The sequence below is a fragment of the Coregonus lavaretus genome (genome assembly GCF_964263955.1).
Source record: "Coregonus lavaretus genome assembly, chromosome: 10".
Classification (NCBI taxonomy): Eukaryota; Metazoa; Chordata; class Actinopteri; order Salmoniformes; family Salmonidae; genus Coregonus; species Coregonus lavaretus.
The window spans coordinates 61,056,540-61,078,614 of NC_139997.1; the positions used below are offsets into that span (position 1 = coordinate 61,056,540).

The 22,075-nt window shown below is 40.6% G+C and overlaps 1 protein-coding gene across 2 annotated transcripts; it reads right to left on the minus strand.

Moving 5' to 3' along the window:
- Positions 1-1,683: 1,683 nt before the first annotated feature.
- On the minus strand, positions 1,684-21,456 carry LOC311135705 (RNA-binding protein 41-like). 2 transcript variants are annotated; one of them, XM_084169723.1, is made up of 7 exons: positions 21,163-21,456; positions 15,861-15,977; positions 14,329-14,530; positions 13,445-13,649; positions 5,165-5,697; positions 4,760-4,907; positions 1,684-2,106 (listed from the first exon to the last, which is right to left on the minus strand). In XM_084169723.1, exons 1-7 carry the CDS (start codon positions 21,255-21,257, stop codon positions 1,898-1,900), a joined length of 1,509 nt encoding a protein of 502 aa, XP_084025849.1. In that variant the 5' UTR covers positions 21,258-21,456; the 3' UTR covers positions 1,684-1,897. The 2 variants fall into 2 exon arrangements, with proteins under 2 accessions (XP_084025849.1, XP_084025850.1); XM_084169724.1 differs by lacking the exon at positions 21,163-21,456 and adding an exon at positions 16,132-16,186.
- Between the last annotated feature and the right edge of the window lie 619 nt (positions 21,457-22,075).

Consider the following 22,075-nt stretch of genomic DNA (forward strand, 5'->3'; position numbering starts at 1 on the left):
GGCTTCTACCTTGCTGAGCGGCCTTTCAGGTTATGTCGATATAGGACTCGTTTTACTGTGGATATAGATACTTTTGTACCCATTTCCTCCAATATCTTCAGAAGGTCCTTTGCTGTTGTTCTGGGATTGATTTGCACTTTTCGTACCAAAGTACGTTCATCTCTAGAAGACAGATTGCGTCTCCTTCCTGAGCGGTATGACGGCTGCGTGGTCCCATCGTGTTTATACTTGCGTACTATTGTTTGTACAGATGAACGTGGCACCTTCAGGCGTTTGGAAATTGCTCCCAAGGATGAACCAGACTTGTGGAGGTCTACAATTTTTTCTGAGGTCTTGGCTGATTTATTTTGATTTTCCCATGATGTCAAGCAAAGAGGCACTGAGTTTGAAGGTAGGCCTTGAAATGCATCCACAGGTACACCTCCAATTGACTCAAATTATGTCAATGATCCTATCAGAAGCTTCTAAAGCCATGACATCATTTTCTGGAATTTTCCAAGCTGTTTAAATGCACAGTTAACTTAGTGTATGTAAACTTCCGACCCACTGGAATTGTGATACAGTGAATTATAAGTGAAATAATCTGTCTGTAAACAATTGTTGGAAAAATTATGCACAAAGTAGATGTCCTAACCGACTTGCCAAAACGATGACTCCAACCTAAGTGTATGTAAACTTCCGACTTCAACTTTGTGTTTCGTGGTGTGTTACCGCTCCATTTAAACTGTGCCCCTTTGAGGGGCTGGTAGTTTGTCACATCACACCTCCTACCTAGATCATTTTCACTGAGTTTTAAATGTGGCCTATAAAATACACTTCTCTACTAATCATATGTACTGTTTTCTGACCATTATCAATTCAACATGAGAACAATTACCTTGCTCTGTGGGACAGTAGAAAAGAATGCCATGGAAAGATCTCCTCTTTAACTATCTCAAGTGGCTAGTCTGCCCTCTAGAGTTATTCATGAAGACTGACGCAAAACAGATTCCAAGGCAAATTATAGTGACCAATTCAAAACCACTCATGATGAGCAGTGGAGTATAGTGACATCTATTGACCACCACAGTGGTGTAAAGTACTTAATTAAAAATACTTTAAAGTACTACTTAAGTATTTGGGGGGGGGGGTATCTGTACTTTACAATGTATTATTTTTGACAACTTTTACTTCACTACATTCCTTAAGAAAATATGTACTTTTTACGCCAATACATTTTCCCTGAGACCCAAAAGTACTTGTTACATTTCGACTGCTCAGGCAGGACAGCAATATGGTCCAATTCACGCACCTATCAATATACGTGTTGTCATCCCTACTGCCGCTGATCTGGCGGACTCACTAAAAATAAATACTGCATTTGTAAATGGTGTTAGTGTGCCCCTGCCTGTCCGTAAAAAAAATAAAAAATTGTGCTCTTTGGTTTGCTTAATAAGGAATTTGATGTATAGCATTTACTTTTACTCAAGTATGACAATTGAGTACTTTTTCAACCACTATACTTAAGTACATTTAAAACCAGATACTTTTAGACTTTTAGTCTAGTAGTATTTTACTTGGTGACTTTCACTTTTACTTGAGTCATTTTCTATTAAAAGTATATTAACTTTTACTCAAGTATGACAATTTAGTACATTTTTCACCACTGGACCCCCCCCCCCCCAATTAAAATGAAACGCAACAGAGAGTGGGAACTGATTTTTAATACCTCACATTCCAAACACAGCCTATGATCATACATAAAAAAAACACTAAGATCCAGGACAAAAATAAGAATGAATCCACGTTTTCCGACCTTCACAAAACAAATTGACCAGAAATGTCAAACCTCAGTAATTGAAGAGTAGTACGTGCCACTCTCCTCCTTCGACAACAGTGTGGTCAGTCTGTCTGTCTCTTATTTGTGTGTTGAAGTACTGTTGTAGTATTTAGTGTCTGTAGTACTGGGGTTAGGGAGAGATGGTACATGACATTCTCTCGTTTTCTCCTCGTCCCATTTTGGTTTCTGCTCATCCTTCCGCTCTCGGCCAAACTCGATCACCAAAGGTTTCCCTAGCAACCGGTAACCGTTCACCAACTCCAGGGCTCTCTGGGACGTTTCTGTGTCTAGAAAATATGTTATAACACTATAATGTTAGTGATGGGGAAAATAATAAATCAATCAATACAGTTACATATTGCAATATTATTTTTGGACGATATAATATATACACTGTATATAGTGCATTCTTAATACTTTCCGACCCCTTCCCTTTTTCCATATTTTGTTACGTTACAGCCTTATTCTAAAATTGATTAAATTGTTTTTTCCCCCTCATCAATCTACACACAATACCCCATAATGACAAAGCAAAAACAGGTTTTTAGGAATGTTTACATTTGCATAAGTATTCTGACCCTTTCCTCAGTACTTTGTTGAAGCACCTTTGGCAGGGATTACAGCATCGACTTTTCTTGGGTATGACGCTACAAGCTTGGCACAGCTGTATTTGGGGAGTTTCTCCCATTCTTCTCTGCAGATCCTCTCAAGCTCTGTCAGGTTAGATGGGGACCGTTTCTGCACAGCTATTTACAGGTCTCTCCAGAGAGGTTTGATCAGGTTCAAGTCCGGGCTCTGGCTGGGCCACTCAAGGACATTCAGAGACTTGTCCCGAAGCCACTCCTGCGTTGTCTTGGCTGGATCTCTTGGTACTTTACTCCATTCATCTTTGCCTTGATACTGACTAGTCTCCCAGTTCCTGCCGCTGAAAAACATCCCCACAGCATGATGCTGCCACCACTATGCTTCACGTAGGAATGGTGCCAGGTTTCCTCCAGACGTGACGCTTGGCATTCAGGACAAAGACTTCAATCTTGGTTTCATCAGACCAGATAATCTTGTTTCTCATGGTCTGAGAGACTTTAGGTGCCTTTTGGCAAACTCCAAGCGGGCTCCGGACCGCTCCTGTCTCAGCCTCCAGTATTTATGCTGCAGTAGTTTATGTGTCGGGGGGCTGGGGTTAGTTGGTTATACCTGGAGTACTTCTCCTGTCTTATCCAGTGTCCTGTGTGAATTTAAGTATGCTCTCTCTAATTCTCTCGTTCTCTCTTTCTCTCTGAGAACCTGAGCCCTAGGACCATACGTCAGGACTACCGGGCATGATGACACCCTGCTGCCCCCAGTCCGCCTGGCCTTGCTGCTATTCCTGCTGCTATTCCAGTTTCAACTGTTCTGCCTGCGGCTACGAAACCCCTACCTGTCCCAGACCTGCTGTTTTCAACTCTAAATGATCGGCTATGAAAAGCCAACTGAGAGACCTGAGCCCTAGGACCATACGTCGGGACTACCGGCCGTGGTGACTCCTTGCTATCCCCAGTCCGCCTGGCCTTGCTGCTATTCCAGTTTAAACTGTTCTGCCTGCGGTTATGGAACCCCTACCTGTCCCAGACCTGCTGTTTTAAACTCTAATGATCGGCTATGAAAAGCCAACTGAGATTTATTCCTGATTATTATTTGACCATGCTTGTCACTTATGAACATTTTTGAACATCTTGGCATGGTTCTGTTATAATCTCCACCCGGCACAGCCAGAAGAGGACTGGCCACCCCTCATAGCCTGGTTCCTCTCTAGGTTTCTTCCTAGGTTTTGCCTTTCTAGGGAGTTTTTCCTAGCCACCGTGCTTCTACACCTGCATTACTAGCTGTTTGGGGTTTTAGGCTGGGTTTCTGTACAGCACTTCGAGATATTAGCTGATGTAAGAAGGGCTATATAAAATAAAATTGATTGATTGATTGATTGTCATGTGCCTTTTACTGAGGAGTGGCTTCCGTCTGGCAACTCTACCATAAAGGCCTGATTGGTGGAGTGCTGCAGAGATGGTTGTCCTTCTGGAAGGTTCACCTGTCTTCACAGAGGAACTCTGGAGCTCTGTCAGAGTGTACATTGGGTTCTTGGTCACCTCCCTGACCGAGGCCCTTCTCCCCCGATTGCTCAGTTTGGCCGGGCGGCCAGCTCTAGGAAGCTCCAAACTTCTTCCATTTAAAAATGATGGAGGCCACTGTGTTCTTGGGGAACTTCAATGCTGCAGACATTTTTTGGTAACCTTCCCCAGATCTGTGCCTCGACACAATCCTAACTTGGAGCTTGGTTTTTGCTCTGACATGCACTGTCAACTGTGGGACCTTATATAGACAGGTGTATGCCTTGCCAAATCATGTCCAATCAATTGTATTTACCACAGCTGAACTCCAATCAAGTTGTAGAAACATCTCAAGGATGATCAATGGAAACAGGATGCACCGGAGCTCAATTTTGAGTCTCATAGCTTAAGTAAATAAGGTATCTGTTTTTTATTTGTAATAAATGTGCCCAATAAATTATTACCTGTTTTCACTTTGTCATTATGGGTAGATTAATGAGGGAAAAACATATTTTATCCATTTTAGAGTAAGGCTGTAACGTAACAAAATGTGGAAAAATTCAAGGGGTCTGAATACTTTCTGAATGCATTGTACTATATGATATTACATGTTACACAATTATTACATCACGTCTTATGTGCTATGTATACACATGGAAAGCACATTTGAATTGGTGTGTTGCTTAGAGATATAGAGGGAGGGAGTGTGTGTATGAGCTCAGTTAGTCAGTCACCTTAGATACAGAGAAGGAGTGTATGCATGCGTGTAATGTGAGCCTACCAGGGAGAACTTGTTATGTGTGAGAGTAAACTCAGTCTGTCATCTGATAAAGTGTGTGTGCACACGTGTTAGAGTTACCTGATAGTGTGATGAAGGCGTGTCCCTTCAGTCTGCCAGTGAGTAGGCGGTAGAGTACAGGCTGGGTGATGTCACAATCGAACCTGGAGAATAGCGCAACCAGCTGGGCCACAGAGGCATGAGCACTCAGGTTCTTCACACACAGTACCTACGGACAACCACAGGGACCAGACAACAGCATGGGGGTGTGGCAGATCTCAAAGCCCTGAGACTGAACTCAGACAGTTTATTCATTTTTCTCATTCCATACTCATTCTTAGTCTGTAATATGAGTAGTTTATATATCAAGACACGTAACCGAGTCTGGTTAATGTCATTAGAACAAGTGAGTGATACTCTTATCTCTCAGGGAAACATGGTTACTAAAACATCATTAGTTTGATGTTATGTTGAGGGAGGTTCTACCTTTGATGGTTCCCCTGGCTGGTAGTTGTGGAACCGTGGTATGCTCCGGATCCCTTCCTCTGTTTCGCGGTTCTGCTGAATCTCTTCCTCTGGAACCTCCTCTACCTCGCCCCGGACCATCACCGGAAACCCAGGCCCCGTCTTGGCCGCACCACACAGGCTACCAATTGGCTGGCTCATGTTTATCCTCTTTGGAGCTGACAATCGCTTCTGTCCAGGTCTGTCCTGATCTTGTGATTGACCAGAAGTGTCCATTGTAGCCGATTGGTCAGAGTCCTTGATCCCACCTCTCAATGGATCGGATTTACAGTCAGGCTGGACTTGTGATTGGTCAGTGATTTTCCATGAGCTCTGTGATAGGTCAAAGTCAGTTTGTGGTTGAGGCTGAGGTAGAGATGAGTGTCCTGTGGTTTTCAGCTCAGTGTCCTCTGATACAGACATGTGTTTTCGCCCATCACTTAAGACATCTCTGTACAGGGAATCCAGGGGGTCTGAGGAGGATGCCCCCTGCTGGTCAGCTTGGGTATCTTCCTCTAAGGGAAAGACCAAAATCATGAGCACATAAGTGTTATTACTCCATGACAGCTTGTAGCCTACTTTTTTTAGTCATTTTTTTTTGTTGTACATATTGCCCATTTAGCAGACACTCTTATCCAAAGAAGGGCTCAAGGGCACATCAATAGATTTTTCACCTAGTCGGCTCAGGGATTTCGGTTACTGGCCAAGCACTCTTAAGCGCTAGGCTACCTGCCGCCCTACTTACTTACTTACTTACTGACTAGGTAGTTACAGGATAATTGCTTGCTGTCAGATTTCAATATTGCCAATGACAAACAGGAAGATGGACAGCTGAATTCCTTTCTTTCATTTTATATTTTCAAAACATGACAGTCACCAACAACCAGAGATGGGACCAAGTCACTATTATTCGAGTCACAAGCAAGTCTCAAGGTCCAAGTTGCGCATTCTAAGAGCAAGTCAAGTTGAGTCACACGTTTTTTCAAGGCAAGTCTCAAGTCAAGGGGTTAAAAAAATCTATACATGCAATGACTTGTTCAACTACAAATCTTTGTCTATTTATTGTCTACCAGACAGCCCTTTTTTCATAATTTTGTCTACAGAAACATTTTAATGTAAAATAGGGACCTTATAGCAGTCGTAAGGGCGTGAAATCAGCAGAAGGCAGGTTGACGCGGTCAGAGTGTAGATTTATTTACAGGTCTTGATGATCCAATGGTGAAAGCACCATATCACAAAAAATATACAAGTACATTGACTAAATATACACGGGCAAAAGCTCAAAAGAAATTGCCTCTGTAACAGGCTTAACCTGTCCTATCGGAACGGACACAGGTAGAAGGCAAGACTACACAGCCTCCCCTTGAGAAACCAAATCAAATCTGTCCAACTGTACGAAAGGCTGTGGAGAAATAGCAGTTGTCCTGGTAGAATAGATTGAAGTTAATCATATCAGAGCTGTAGCTCCGCCCACCGGTGGAGGAGCAGAGCATGCTGGGCGATCTCCAGCTAAGGGAAGAAGAAGCTAAAGAGAAGTCACGTCACAGAGTTCCAGCCATTCTGTGTTTTCCCACCAGTTAGTGTTTTGTGTTAGCCACCAAGGGCAGTGTGCGTCCTTGTTGATATGTACACAGAACAAAAATATAAACGCAATAATTTCAAAGATATTACTGAGTTACAGTTCATATAAGGAAATCAGTCAATTAGGCCCTAATCTATGGATTTCACGACTAGAAATACAGATAGGCATCCGTTGGTCACAGATAACACTTTACATGTTGAGTTTATATTTTTGTTCAGTATAAGTACATACAGTGGGGTCTAAAATTGACACCCTTGATAAAGATGAGCAATAATGACTGTATAAAATAAATCATTTAAATATTGAGCTATATTGTATGCTCAAAAAAAAGGGGGAAATTATATTGTTCTATACTAATACAATTGCTCAGAGAAAGAGATTTTGTTTAACGAGTAATCTTTTTTTTATTTTTAAAGTAGGGGTCAAAGTTATTGGTAAAGTAGTCAAAAGTTTAGTATTTGATCCCATATTCCTAGCACGCAATGACTACATCAAGCTTGTAACTCTACAAACTTGGATGCTTTTGCAGTTCATTTTGCTTGTGTTTCAGATTATTTTGTGCCCAATAGAAATCAATGGTAAACAAAGTATTGTGTCATTTTAGAGTCACTTTTATTGTAAATAAGAATAGAATGTCTCTAAACACTTCTACAGTAATGTGGAGGCTACCATGATTACAGATAATCCTGAATGAATCGTGAATAATGATGAGTGAGAAAGTTAGAGGGTCAAACATCATACCCCCAAGACATACTAACTTTAAGCATCAGTTGTCAGAGCACCTTACCGATCACTGCACCTGTACACAGCCCATCTGAAATTAGCCCAACCAACTACCTCATCCCTATATTGTTATTTATTTTGCTCATTTGCACCCCAGTATCTCTATTTGCACATAATCTCTTGCACATCTATCATTCCAGTGTTAATACTAATTGTAATTATTTTGCACTATAGCCTATTTATTGCCTTACCTCCATAACTTGCTACATTTGCACACACTGTATATATATTTTCTGTTGTATTTTTTGACTTTATGTTTTGTTTTACCCCATATGTAACTCTGTGTTGTTGTTTTTAATCGCACTGCTTTGCTTTATCTTGGCCAGGTCGCAGTTGTAAATGAGAACTTGTTATCAACTGGCTTACCTGGTTAAATAAAGGTGAAATAAAATAAAAAATTACATAAAAACTCTCACCATTACCAACAACAGGAGAGGTTAGCATGTCTTGGGGGTATGATCTTTACATTTACACATTTTAGTCATTTAGCAGACACTCTTATCCAGAGCGACTTACTGTTAGTGAGTGCATACATTTTCATACTGGCCCTCCGTGGGAAACGAACCCACAACCCTGGCGTTGCAAGCGCCATGCTCTACCAACTGAGCTACACGGGACTATATCTTTGACCCTCAGTAACTTTCTAACTCATCATTATTCATGATTCATTGAGGATTATCAGTCAATTGTTAAACAAAATCTATTTGAGCAATTGTATTATTATAAAATATAATTTGCCCCAAAATGTTTTGCATACAATATAGCTCAGTATTTGAATTCTTTATTTATAAAGTCATTATTGCGACGATAATATCATATTTTATGGTTATGCTAATTAGTAGTTTATACTGTGAGCTAGCAACTGTGAGCTTGCTAGCTCCGTTTTCAGTGTGATATCATTTCGGACATTTAGCCTTGTATTTGTATAGGATCATGTCCCCCTAGTGCTTCGTTTACAAGCCCTGTAATTAAACTGAACAAAATTATAAACGTAACATGCAACAAATTCTAAGATTTTACTGAGTTGCAGTTCATATAAGGAAATCAGTAAATTGAAAGAAATTCATCAGGCCCTAATCTATGGATTTCACATGGCTGGGGATACAGTTATGCATCTGTTGGTCACAGATACCTTCAAAAAGAAAAGTAGGGGCATGGATCAGAAAAGCAGTCAGTATCTGGTGTGACCACCAGCGCGACTTCTCCTTCGCATAGAGTTGATCAGGCTGTTGATTGTGGCCTGTGGAATGTTGTCCCACTCCTCTTCAATGGCTGTGTGAAGTTGCTGGATATTGGCGGGAACTGGAACACGCTGTTGTACACGTCAATCCCAAAGTATCCCAAACATGCTCAATGGGTGACATGTCTGGTGAGTATGCAGGCCATGGAAGAAGTGGGACATTTTCAGCTTCCAGGATCCTTGCGACAATGGGCCTCTGTGCATTCAAATTGCCATCAATAAAATGTAGCTGTGTTCGTTGTCCGTAGCTTATACCTTTCCCATTCCATAACCCCACCGCCACCATGTGGCACTCTCTTCACAACGTTGACATCAGCAAACCGCTCGCCCACACGACATCATACACGCTACGCTGTCTGCCATCTGCTCGGTACAGTTGAAACAGGGATTAATCCGTGGAGAGCACACTTCTTCAGCGTGCTAGTGACCATCGAAGATAAGAATTTGCCCACTGAAGTAGGTTACGATGCCAAACTGCAGTCAGATCAAGACCCTGGTGAGGATGAGGAGCACGCAGATGAGCTTCCCTGAGAAGGTTTCTGACAGTTTTTGCAGAAATTATTTGGTTGTGTAAACTCAGATTCATCAGCTGTCCGGGTGGCTGGTCTCAGACGAACCCGCAGGTGAAGAAGCCGGATGTGGAGGTCCTGGGCTGGCGTGGTTACACGTGGTCTGCGGTTGTGAGGCCGGTTGGATGTACTGTCAACTTCTCTAAAACGAAGTTGGAGGAAGCTTATGGTAGAGAAATGAACATTCAATTCTCTGGAAACAGCTTTGGTGGACATTCCTGCAGTCATAATGCCAATTGCACACTCCCTCAAAACTTCAGCCATCTGTGGCACTGTGTTATGTGACAAAACTGCACATTTTAGAGTGGCCTTTTATTGTCCCCGGCACAAGGTGCACCTGTGTAATGATCATGTTGTTTAATCAGCTTCTTGATATGGCACACCTGTAAGGTGGATGGATTATCTCGGCAAAGGAGAAATGTTCACTAACAGGGATGTAAACAAATTTGTGCACAACATTTGAGAGAAATAAGCTTTTTGTGCGTATGGAACATTTCTGTGATCTTTTATTTCAGCTCATGAAACATGGGACCAACACTTTACATGTTGTGTTTATATTTTTGTTCAGTATATATAGATGTATGCTATATCGTTTATGTGGGTATTACATTGTATTTCACTGTTTAGAGGTTTTCAAGTTCATTGTGCCATTGTAGCCCTGTACTGAAGATGGCGGCACTATGCTTTGTAGTACACATGTGGCGGCACTCCCTTGATCTCTAATTAGTGGAGTCACATTGTATGGCGCTGTATTGTCTTGTATAGCATTAAGCTATGATAGCCATGTTATTATTACATGCATATTGTTTATGGTATAGTGAATTAGAGATTGTATTATGTATATATCTGTCATTCACCATTGTCTATTTATTTCTCTCTTTACTTGCAGACCACACACACACACTCTTGGTTATCACAATCTGTCAATGAAAGCCTTAAAAGTGCCCTAGCCCATGTACTACATACACTGTGCTGTTCTGTGCCTGTACTATGCATCTTCAGCGTCATTAAACCACCTCGACCGTAATCTCCTGTCTTGTCATCTGTGACCTTATCAGCACACAGGAGCGAACACAAAGTTAAACAAAACCTAAAGAATATACAGTTCACCAAGTCCTCATTTAAACTAACAGGAGCTCAAACAGGTACGTATAAGCAGTTGGCCCCTCCCAGGACCATATAATTACCCAATTGGCAATTACAACCAATAAACTGGTTCTACAATGTAAAAGGCAATTCCCACATCCATTGTTACATTGGTACATTCATCTTAAATCAGACTTAATGATTATTAGCCTAATGATATTTCATCACCATTCATATATGGAACAATCATTTTCTATTATTCAACGTAGTGACTCCAAAGCGTGGTACGCAGCCCACGTAGCCTATTTCTATGCGCACGGAGGCGTGCACACTCCTATTACGCAAAACCAGAATGACACAGACACACGGGTCTCTGACATAACCCAGGAAATATGAAGATGAAGGAAACCATACATTGAATTAAATAAACAGAACTTCTACATCATGAGTCTTGCGAACGTTCATGTGCATAATAAACATTGCGCCCACTCAGAGGGTACCAAATGGTCAATGAAAATGTATCGTAGCAAACATGAAACAGCAAATGGTACGGGGATGGAATGATGAAACGGTAGCAATTATTGTGGGATTACATGGAATATCGATTTTCCACATACGCATTTAAACTTGTGAAAGCAAAAGCAAACATTTCAACAAGAGAACAAAGCACTCTCCAATGGCGGGAGTTTGGAGAGCGCAAGTGGAGATGGTGCGTCTTCACCACAGTAGGCTAATAATTCATTTTAATAACTAATTACAAATGCAAGCTTCATACGTAATTTATCATTTCAAGAAATGTTGACATACCAAAAGACCAGTAGGCCTAAGACTATACTAGTAATTGTTGCTTGATGCCAAATTGCTAGTGAGCTTGCAATGTAAACAGTTAATATTCTTGATCACCCCAATTTTTCTGGGAGCTGCATATTTATTATGGCAATCCTCTATCCCTACAATTTGACATTTGCGCTGCATCCAATCCTATAGCTGTACAGCAAATCAGCAATCTGTTCGCTAGCTCACCCGACCTGTGTTGATTGACAGTTTGCTGCGTTTCACTAGCCAATCTGTGGCACGTTTTTTTGCAAGGGAGTTGTTGCGGCTACTGTCTCTGGCTGTGTGGAGAGTAATCCACGGAGACTTTGTGCCAGAAAATGAGTGATAAAACCCGGCCAGATAATTTCAAGTCATCAGTCTCAAGTCAAAGTCGAGTCCCGAGTCTTGAGGCTCCAAGCCCAAGTCAAGTTTCAAGTTATTTTATTTTCTATCAAGTCATCAAATTTGTGACTCAAGTCAAACTCGTCCAAGTCATGTGACTCGAGTCCACAACAACAACAGAAAACATACAACATATACACAAAACAACACTGATGCAGAGGTCTTCCAAAATAAAACATCTTAGATAAGGCAATATTGTAATTATATTCTACTCAACTCATTTTTTTTATTTTTTATGTTTAAACTTTCCTTCCCTCAAATCCCCAGGAGCCAGTCTGTTACCCCCAGGGACCGGTTCCCCAGGCACAGACCAAGACCAGCCCCAAATTCCTATTGTGTTCTATTTCTGAACATGTCTACGCAAGGAATGTGAAACACTTCCAACACACATTGACTTGTTCAAACTCCTTCAAAACTCATTATTATTGTTCGAAATCCTTTAGGCTTTCTAACTTCTTGGTCTATGGATGTTGCAGTGTGAACGACCTGACACTTATCATAACTTAACATAGGGCTGGGCGGTATACCGCATTTTACGATATACCTGTAATGATGCACGGACCGGTTTGGGTTTTTACTTTACTTTCTATAATGGTATTTGAATGTTTGTTTTGTTAAATGTAATACGCTGTATGTAACGTCCATTTTTATAGTTTACTTCGCTATGAGTCATCTCTCTCGCTCTCTATGCAGCTTTCCACATACATTTACATTTTAGTCATTTAGCAGACGCTCTTATCCAGAGCGACTTATAGGAGCATTTAGGGTTAAGTGCCTTGCTTAAGGGCACATCGACAGATTTTTCACCTAGTCGGCCCGGGGATTAGAACCAGCGACCTTTCGGTTACTGGCACAACGCTCTTACCCACTAAGCTACCTGCCGCCCTAGTGACATAGCCCCGCCCTGTCACTCAAGCAGCACATGTAACAATGTTGATGACAACAATGCTGTTTTCACTTAGTTTCTTAATATAAATCCACTAGCGTTCTATAATTACACTATTCGTTTGTGTTTCTTACGTCTGCAAATAGCTAGTTTGTCTGTTCTTAGCAAGTTGGGCCTAAATCTGGTTAGCCGCTAATTGTTATCCTCTAATGCTAATCGATAGCTAATAAATGTACTGAGTCGGAGCGAACATAATTAGCTATATAGCCTGATAATACCAGTGATGGTGTACACCTAAATCAGCATGTTCTTTGTGCAACAGTATCTTCTAAATCAAAGAGGAATATGCGAAGCAAGAATATGTTAGCTACATAAAGAAGCTAAAACAAAACATTAAATGTAGCCAAAGATTATGGGGTCCTCTAGGAAACACTTATCAACTCTTTGGTTCCTACCCAGTCACAATAACATCTCCCTGGCATTTTCATTAGTTGTCATGTCAAACAACACTCTATTCAAAGTGCCCACTTTTATATTCTAACTACAGAATTAGAATAACCATTCTATTCCCATGATTCCAACAGTTCACCCCAGTGGTTTGCTCTAAATAGCAAGTCAAATCGCAATTGTAACATTTGGTTAAAAATAAGACCTAGAATGTTTGCCCATATCGTGCAGCCTTATGTGGCAGTGTGGAAATGATCTCAAATCAGTGCAGGAAATGCAGAAATTAATGAACTTAGAATGTATGTGTTACCACCCTAGGGTCACGCACTACTATTAAAGCAAATTTTGAACTTTTATTATTCAAAAACATAAAATACCGTCATATCTTTTGAAAATACCATGATATGATTTTTAGGCCATTACGCCCAGCCCTAACGTAACATCATCCCACCTTGGTGATAGAGTGCGTTGAGGAAGCCCAGACGGTCGTTGCCCTGGAACAGGGCCTTCTCTATCTCCATCTCTCTGCGGGACAGGGGTAGGCTGGCTGAGAAGCGCTGTGGGCGAGAAATGAGCTCTGACCTGGCATCAATCTTGTCCTGGATCACCAGAAGACGCTGCTGCCGCGCCCCGGGGGCCACACACACTCCATGACCCTGTAGGGCAGAACACACAACCTAGGCCCTGAACCAGACACACACGGGCGCACGCACCCACCATAACTGCCTGTTTGACCATGTTGCTTGGAGTAATGAGATTTTATCTCAATGAGACTAACCACTATAAATAAAGGTTGAATAATAATAATTGAATCCTTTTCTCAGTGAGTATTGAAGTAAATAGAGTTGAGGTAAGTTCTTCCCTCATCTCTTACAGTTTGGATGGATGCCTGGATGGAGACCATTGGTAGGTCAAACAATCAGTATCTATATCAGGCTACACCACCAGGAGTTTTTTGTGTCTGAAAAAACACTCACAGTGGGTCAATCAGTCAATATCACTTTTCAAACATTGTTTCTTCTTCTTTTGTTTACATACAAACTCTGTATTCCTTCTCAGAAGGTGTAATTGAAAACCACAACCACACCATACATATAACATATTGTCATTATATCCAGCATTACCAGTCGGCAAAACTATTTAGAATGAAATTATTACAATCTGGTTGTACTGACGTCATTTCAACCAGTTTTGCACACTGTCTGGAAAGCAACAATCACCTTCTCTTCGATATTATTACCTACTTTCCCTAACAGGATGTAGGATGTGGGTGTCTAATAACTGTATCGTCCCTTGTTGTAAAGTGCATAAATTATATAAATAAATAACATTCACCTTCACAGTGTTCTCTGGCTGGTCTCTGTTGAGCCACAGTTCTACCTCCAGGTCTGTGAGCCCCAGCTCCCTGAGACTGGCCAGCTCAGTCTCCCCGTCCTGTAGAGCCTTGAACTGGGGTAGACTCCTCACCCCGGCAGCCTGCTCCCCAAACGGCTTGTACAGCGCAGCAGGGGCAAAACACTTCCTCTTTGCAACACATCTGAGACAACACATGAGAGATCTCTACGTCTATGTCGTCACTCTGAATGTGGTCTGAATGAGAGGTCTGAGTCTGTCTCTAAGTAGATAATAATATTTAATATCGGGAGCAGCAATTCTTAATAATTTAGTTCTCATGCCTTGATCATTTCAGGGTTAGCATGCAATAATGTAACATAAATAAAGTGTAGGCCTATTATTTTTGCTTGATTGCATACAACTCCCATAAGCCCGCTGAGGTTGTGAAATATGAACACAAGACTCACATGCTTTTGAAAATATAGATTTCTATTATTTTCTATTGGTAGGCTATCATGATGAAGATACTCCCAATTTAACACCCGTTGCCTGCTCCCTAACAAAGCGAAGTGAGGGTATAGGAAGAAATATTAAACGTGGATCACAAAAGTGACTTTTTCAAATCTTTGCAGAGGTTCATCCAGATCAGATGTTTTATTTGTTTACTTGATCGGAAAGATACAACGGTTTTTAAAGCACATACAGTCACCTTTGGCTCTGTTTCAAAATATCACTTTTTGTTATACAACAGCGGTTCCACACGTTCCCGTGAGACACTGAAGTTGTGTGGCAAAAATATGATTTCTATTTTATTCTGTTAAATTCCATTGTATATTCTTTCTATAAAACATATGTTTGTTGACTGTGATTAGGGCAGGGGAATGTAAGATTGTCTTGTCTGTTTAATTAACAAAATAACAAACTTGATTTCATTTCATAGGCTGCGCAGACAAGTAACATAAACTCAAAATATGCTATTCTTTTGAAAATACATTTTATTGGTCTTATGTTTTCTAAGGGCCTGCCTCAACAAATTAATAATAGATTTGTGATGGTTTATATTCAATGAATTTATTAAAATAAATGCCTACCCACATCTTCACAACTCTACTCCTGTGCACTTGTCACCGGTGCCGGCATGTGCACGGGAGGTATAAAAGGCTTATACCGGCAAAAAGGTGGTCAAAATGGGATGGTTTGAAAGGGGGTCATATAAACATTGCCCCATTTGCTTTTACATGCAACATACTGTAAATCCTATGTGAAAAGTGTACTGTCAGTCCTGACCTAGGGTGTACTAAGAATATGGAAATAGCGTGGCTATTGTAACGCTGTAGAACAAAAGAAACAGTGTGATGAGGTGAGTTTCCCCCTTACTATGTAAAGCGCTTTCAGCTTTCAGTTGGTAGAAAAGCTCTATAAATCCAATCTATCATTATTATAATTTAGTAGAAGTGTAGGCTATTGTATTTGAACTGTGTGGTTAATGCTATTGTAATTATCTCTGTGTGTGTGTGTGTAGGGAGGCTCACCTGTCTATGTTGACGTCCGTGTCTAGCTGCTGTAGGAGGAGACTGTGGAGCTGTCTCTGTCCCTCTGTCTCCTGTTCCTCCAAAACTGGGCCGTCCTCACACACATGACGGGTCATTCTGTAACACACACACACACACACAGGGTCAAAAAGTATGCACGTTGGTCTCATACACATCTTACTCTAAACATTTTAATTAAAGCATATATACAACTGTTGTTAGCAACCAATTATTAGGCAAACCCGTTTTTGGTTCATTCAGCAGTTCTTACCTGATTAAGTACAATAACATTGGAAATTAATGTTGAAAGTTCCATTTATATTCCTAAAAATGATGCTGTCACTGCTTCCTGTTGACAAGATATTTTGATAAATAGCCCAATGTCAAAACTGTTTTAATGTGCCCAAATCAATAACAAATATGCAGAAACATGTTTGTGATATATTGAAAACCTTAAGATAAAATGTACCATCTACACATACAGTTCCTTCAGAAAGTATTCACACCCCTTGACTTTTTCCACATTTTGTTGTGTTACAGCCTGAATTTAAAATTGATTAAATTGAGATTGCGTCACTGGCCTACACACAATACCCCATAATGTCAAAGTGGAATTATGTGTTTAGAAATGTTTGCAAATTAATTAAAAATGTAAAGCTGAAATGTCTTGAGTCAATAAGTTTTCAACCCCTTTGTTATGGCAAGCCTAAATACGTTCAGGAGTAGAAATGTGCAGAACAAGTCACATAATAAGTTGCATGGACTCACTCTGTGTGAAATAATAGTGTTTTACATTATTTTTGAATGACTAACTAATCTCTGTACCCCATACACACAATTATCTGTAAGGTCCCTCAGTTGAGCAGTGAATTTCAAACACAGATTCAACCACAAACACCAGGGAGGTTTTCCAATGCCTCGCAAAGAAGGGCATCTACTGGTAGATGGGTAAAAAAAAAGCAGACATTCAATATCCCTTTGAGCATGGTGAAGTTATTAATTACACTTTGGATGGTGAAACAATAGTCAGTACAAAGATACAGGTGTCCTTCCTAATTCAGTTGCCGAAGAGGAAGAAAACCGCTCAGAGATTTCACCATGAGGCCAATGGTGACTTCAATGACAGAGTGAAAAGATGGATGCCTGTACAGAATAACAAATATTTCTAAACATGCATCCTGTTTGCAATAAGGCACTAAAGTAACACTGCAAAAAATGTGGCAAAGAAATTAACTTTATGTTTGGGGCAAATCCAACACAACACATCACTGAGTACCACTCTTCATATTTTCAAGCATGGTGGTGGCTGCATCATGTTATGGGTATGCTTGTCATCGGCATAAAAAAAAAATTGAATAGAGCTAAGCACAGGCAAAATCATAGAGGAAAACCTGGTTCAGTCTGCTTTCCAACAGACACTGGGAGACAAATTCACCATTCAGCAGGACAATAACCTAAAACATAAGGCCAAATATACACTGGAGTTGCTTACCAAGAAGACATTGAATGTTCCGGAGTGGCCTATTTACAGTTTTTACTTAAATCGGCTTGAAGTTCTATGGCAAGATTTGAAAATGGCTGTTTAGCAATGATCAACAACCAACTTGACAAAGCTTGAAGTATTTTGAAAATAATAATGTGCAAATATTGTGCAATCCAGGTGTGCAAAGCTCTTAGAGACTTACCCAGAAAGACACACAGCTGTAATCGCTGCCAAAGGTGATTCTAACATGTATTGTGAATACTTAAGTAAATTAGATTTCTCCATTTCATTTTCAATAAATTTGCTAAAATAAAAAATAAAAAACATGTTTTCACTGTCATTACGGGGTAATTCTGTGTAGATGGGTGATACAAATATATATCTTTAATCCATTTTGAATTCAAGCACAAGAACATTTGGAATAATAGTTTCTGAAGGCACCTTACATGTTCAACAAATAGGCCTAATCATATTAGGGGAGAGCGGGTTAAGTTGAGCCATTTTTTTACATACAGCATCACTACGTCAAGGGAAATATAGTATTATTTCTAACAATGATATCTACATGTGTTTCAGGATGTTGTGCATCAGAATTCATGTAAACAAAACAGTAAAAAAAAAAAAAAAAAAGTGGTCGCTTGGCACAACTTAACCCGGGTATGGGGTAAATTGAGCATAGGGACAGGGTAAGCTGAGTCACCTTGGGGTAAGTGGGTGATGGTGCCCTGTGACAGTGGGTCGAAGTTTAATGAATGGGTTGGGGTTGTGTATGCCTACATTCAGATATAGATCTCTCTGTTCAATACCACTTACCCTTCCATTTAACTCTACCCACATGTACATATTACCTCAACTAGCCGGTGCCCCCGCACATTGACTCTGCACCGGTACCCCCCTGTATATAGCCTACCTACTGTTCTTTTATTTTAATTCTGCTCTTTTTTTCTCAACACTTTTTTGTTGTTGTTGTTTTATTTTACTTTTTTATTAAAAAATAAATGCATTGTTGGTTAAGGGCTGTAAGTAAGCATTTCACGGTAATGTCTACACCTGTTGTATTCGGCGCATGTGGCAAATAAAATTTGATTTGATTTCTTGACCAGTTGTCTGGGACAGGGAAGTTGTTTCGATGTGGCAGTTTGCCATTGGCTCAACTTACATTTACATTTTAGTCATTTAGCAGACGCTCTTATCCAGAGCGACATACAGTTAGTGAGTGCATACATTTTCATACTGGCCCCCCGTGGGAAACGAACCCACAACCCTGGCGTTGCAAGCGCCATGCCCTACCAACTGAGCTACAGGGGACTATACTTACCCCAAGGCAAACATTTTGACTATATTAGCCCACACAGCTACAAGGAAGCACTTTCATGCTAGGTTTAGGACCTCATATTGTAGCATATTACACCCTAGCTGATGTAAAAAAAAAAATCTAAAAACAATGTACTTTGGTTTAGATACAAGCATCATGAAACCTATAACACAAATTAATCTGACTTTGTTCAAATACATTTTTGGGACCTAACTTGCTTACCACTTTTCCCATGTGGTTTCTTCCTTCACACAGACTCCATAAAATGACGACCTCTTCCTAAATATTTGGTAAAATTATTAATTGGGTGTATGGTTTCCTAGAAACAAGGGTGGCTCAACTAACCCTTTGGCTGAATTTACCACACTCTCCCCTACACACACACACACATATATATATATACACACACACACAGTACCATTCAAAAGTGGACACACCTACTAAAGAGTGTGCAAAGCTGTCATCAAGGCAAAGGATGGCTACTTTGAAGAATCTCAAATATAAAATACATTTTTATTTGTTTAACACTTTTTTTTGTTACTACATGATTCTATTTGTGTTATTTCATTGTTTTGATGTCTTCACTATTATTCTACAATGTAGAAAATAGTAAAAAATAAAGAAAAACCCTTGGTGTGTCCAAACTTTTGACTGGTACTCTATATATGGGGGTGCCACAGGATTCAATTCTTGGGCCGACTCTTTTCTCCGTGTATATCAATGATGTCGCTCTTGCTGCTGGTGACTCTCAGATCCACCTCTACGCAGACGACACCATTTTGTATACATCTGGCCCTTCATTGGACACTGTTAACAAACCTCCAAACGAGCTTCAATGCCATACAACACTCCTTCAGTAGCCTCCAACTGCTCTTAAACACTAGTAAAACTAAATGCATGCTCTTCAATCGAACGCTGCTGGCACCCGCCCACCCGACTAGAATCACTACTCTCGATGGGTCTGACCTAGAGTATGTGGACAACTACAAATACCTAGGTGTCTGGTTAGACTGTAAACTCTCCTTTCAAACTCACATTAAGAATCTCCAATCCAAAGTTAAATCCAGAAACGGCTTCCTATTTCGCAACAAAGCCTCCTTCACTCATGCTGCCAAACATGTCCTCGTAAAACTGACTATCCTACCGATCCTTGACTTCGGTGATGTCATTTACAAAATAGCCTCCAACACTCTACTCAGCAAATTGGATGTAGTCTATCACAGTGCCATCCGTTTAGTCTCCAAAGCCCCATACACTACCCACCACTGTGACCTGTACGCTCTTGTTGGCTGGTCCTCATTACATGTTCGTCGTCAAACCCACTGGCTCCAGGCCATCTATAAATCACTGCTAGGCAAATCCCAGCCTTATCTTAGCTCATTGGTCACCATAGCAACACCCACCCATAGTATGCGCTCCAGCAGGTATATCTCACTGGTCATCCCCAAAGCCAACACCTCCTTTGGCCGCCATTCCTTCCAGTTCTCTGCTGCCAATGACTGGAACAAATTGCAAAAATCTCTGAAGCTGGAGACTCTTATCTCCCTCACTAACTTTAAGCATCAGTTGTCAGAGCACTTTACCGATCACTGCACCTGTACACAGCCCATCTGAAATTAGCCCACCCAACTACCTCATCCCTATATTGTTATTTATTTTGCTCATTTGCACCCCAGTATCTCTATTTGCACATAATCTCTTGCACATCTATCATTCCAGTGTTAATACTAATTGTAATTATTTTGCACTATAGCCTATTTATTGCCTTACCTCCATAACTTGCTGCATTTGCACACACTGTATATATATTTTCTGTTGTATTTTTTGACTTTATGTTTTGTTGTACCCCATATGTACCCCATATGTAACTTTTGTTGTACCCCATATGTAACGGGGGTCACCAACAGAACGACAAACGCAACACTGTTTTGTCAATTACACATATCGATTATCACGCTGAAATCAATAGCGCGAGTGGGGGGTTAGATGAGGTTGCACGTCCAGTTAAAACTAACAGCACAAAAAACACACGGAATGTGGGAATAATGTGTACGTCACTGGTTAGAGGGCAACATGTAAAAGACGCCTAGCTAGCTACATTTTGAAAAGTTGCATTTTGATTAAAGTGTGTCGCCAACGCGGTAAGTGTAAAGCAAATGTTTTTGGTTATTCACTTCCATCGATATCACGTTGAAATCAATAGAACGGGGGTAAACGTTTAGTGTGTATGCGCTATTTAAAGTAAGACTTTTCAGAGACCACACCGAATATGAGAATGAAAAATGTAACCTTGCAGCCTGACCCTCTGACGTCCCTACAATGATAACGGTGCAGCTATCACTGAACTAACTAACTTTAGTGCGTCACATAATTCATTCAGGTGACAGACACGTAGAGCTATTGGCTACAAGATTATATGAACACTAAATACATGCATGCATATCATACAGTACACTGTTCAAATGAATATAACTGTAGCAAATCAATGCAATAATGTTGTTTACCGTCGCATATTTCCGTGTTCTTCTTCAATGAGGTTTAATGGAGTCATAATACCCATAAAACCTAGCGGTAAAACCCGGAAATATTTCTTCACCATTCATGTTAGAACTACTTCATATAAGGTCTGTGTTTCGTCTAGGCTTACCCTGGCGTGAAGTTTTAATAACCGCGCAAATATCTCTGGGACAGGGTAACTTTTATCGATATATTCGCCTGTACCCAGACAGCACACATACATCTCGCCGACGTCGGCCTGACAGCGGTATATCGTTAGTAGATCGTGTTCCATTTAGAACGTCCGCGGGAGGGCGGCTGTGAGTGTGGTAGGTCGAAATGAATGCGCGCTGCACGGTCACAGCATCACAGTAGGTGCACCCCATACAGAACCAAACAGTCAATATAATTGAGAACAATCATCAGAAATCACGCGATATGAATCAGACAGTGGGACGCCGCCTGATCCACTAGTTGGTCAGAAGGTTCAAATCAACGTTTCATATCGTGGTGTACATGTACTGTACTGACAATGACACAAGAACTCGATCACTTTTCCAGCGTGGCCGACACCAGACCTCCCTTGCCTGCCATAGGAAGCAAAATGGTAATTAATAAATAATAAGTGAACAATGCATTTGCAGCACCTTAATTAATAAAACAAATTAAACTCTGTTAGAAATTGCGTAATTCAAATCTGGTATTGGAATAAGAGAAAACATAATCAAGAGATATTCAATCCAAGCTAAATTTATTATATGCAAAATGTATGTATGATAAGTATGTTGGTTCGTATACAGGCTCGCTGAAATACCACGCAGGGCAGACAGAGAACTAATCCATTGTTACAGGTTCTTCTTCAAATACTCTGACAGAGATAGTTCCCACTCTCTGCTGGCCAATCAGAGTAGAGACTGAGCG

Bases quoted from the DNA above. Each gene is read 5' to 3' on its own strand.
- LOC311135705 (XM_084169723.1), bottom strand. From the start codon at position 21,257: ATGGTGAAGAAATATTTCCGGGTTTTACCGCTAGGTTTTATGGGTATT. The intron at 14,531-15,860 runs GTGAGCCTCCCT...GTGTTGTCTCAG, and splicing joins ACGGACGTCAACATAGACAG to ATGTGTTGCAAAGAGGAAGT. The intron at 13,650-14,328 runs GTGAATGTTATT...TCTGCCCTACAG, and splicing joins AGCCAGAGAACACTGTGAAG to GGTCATGGAGTGTGTGTGGC.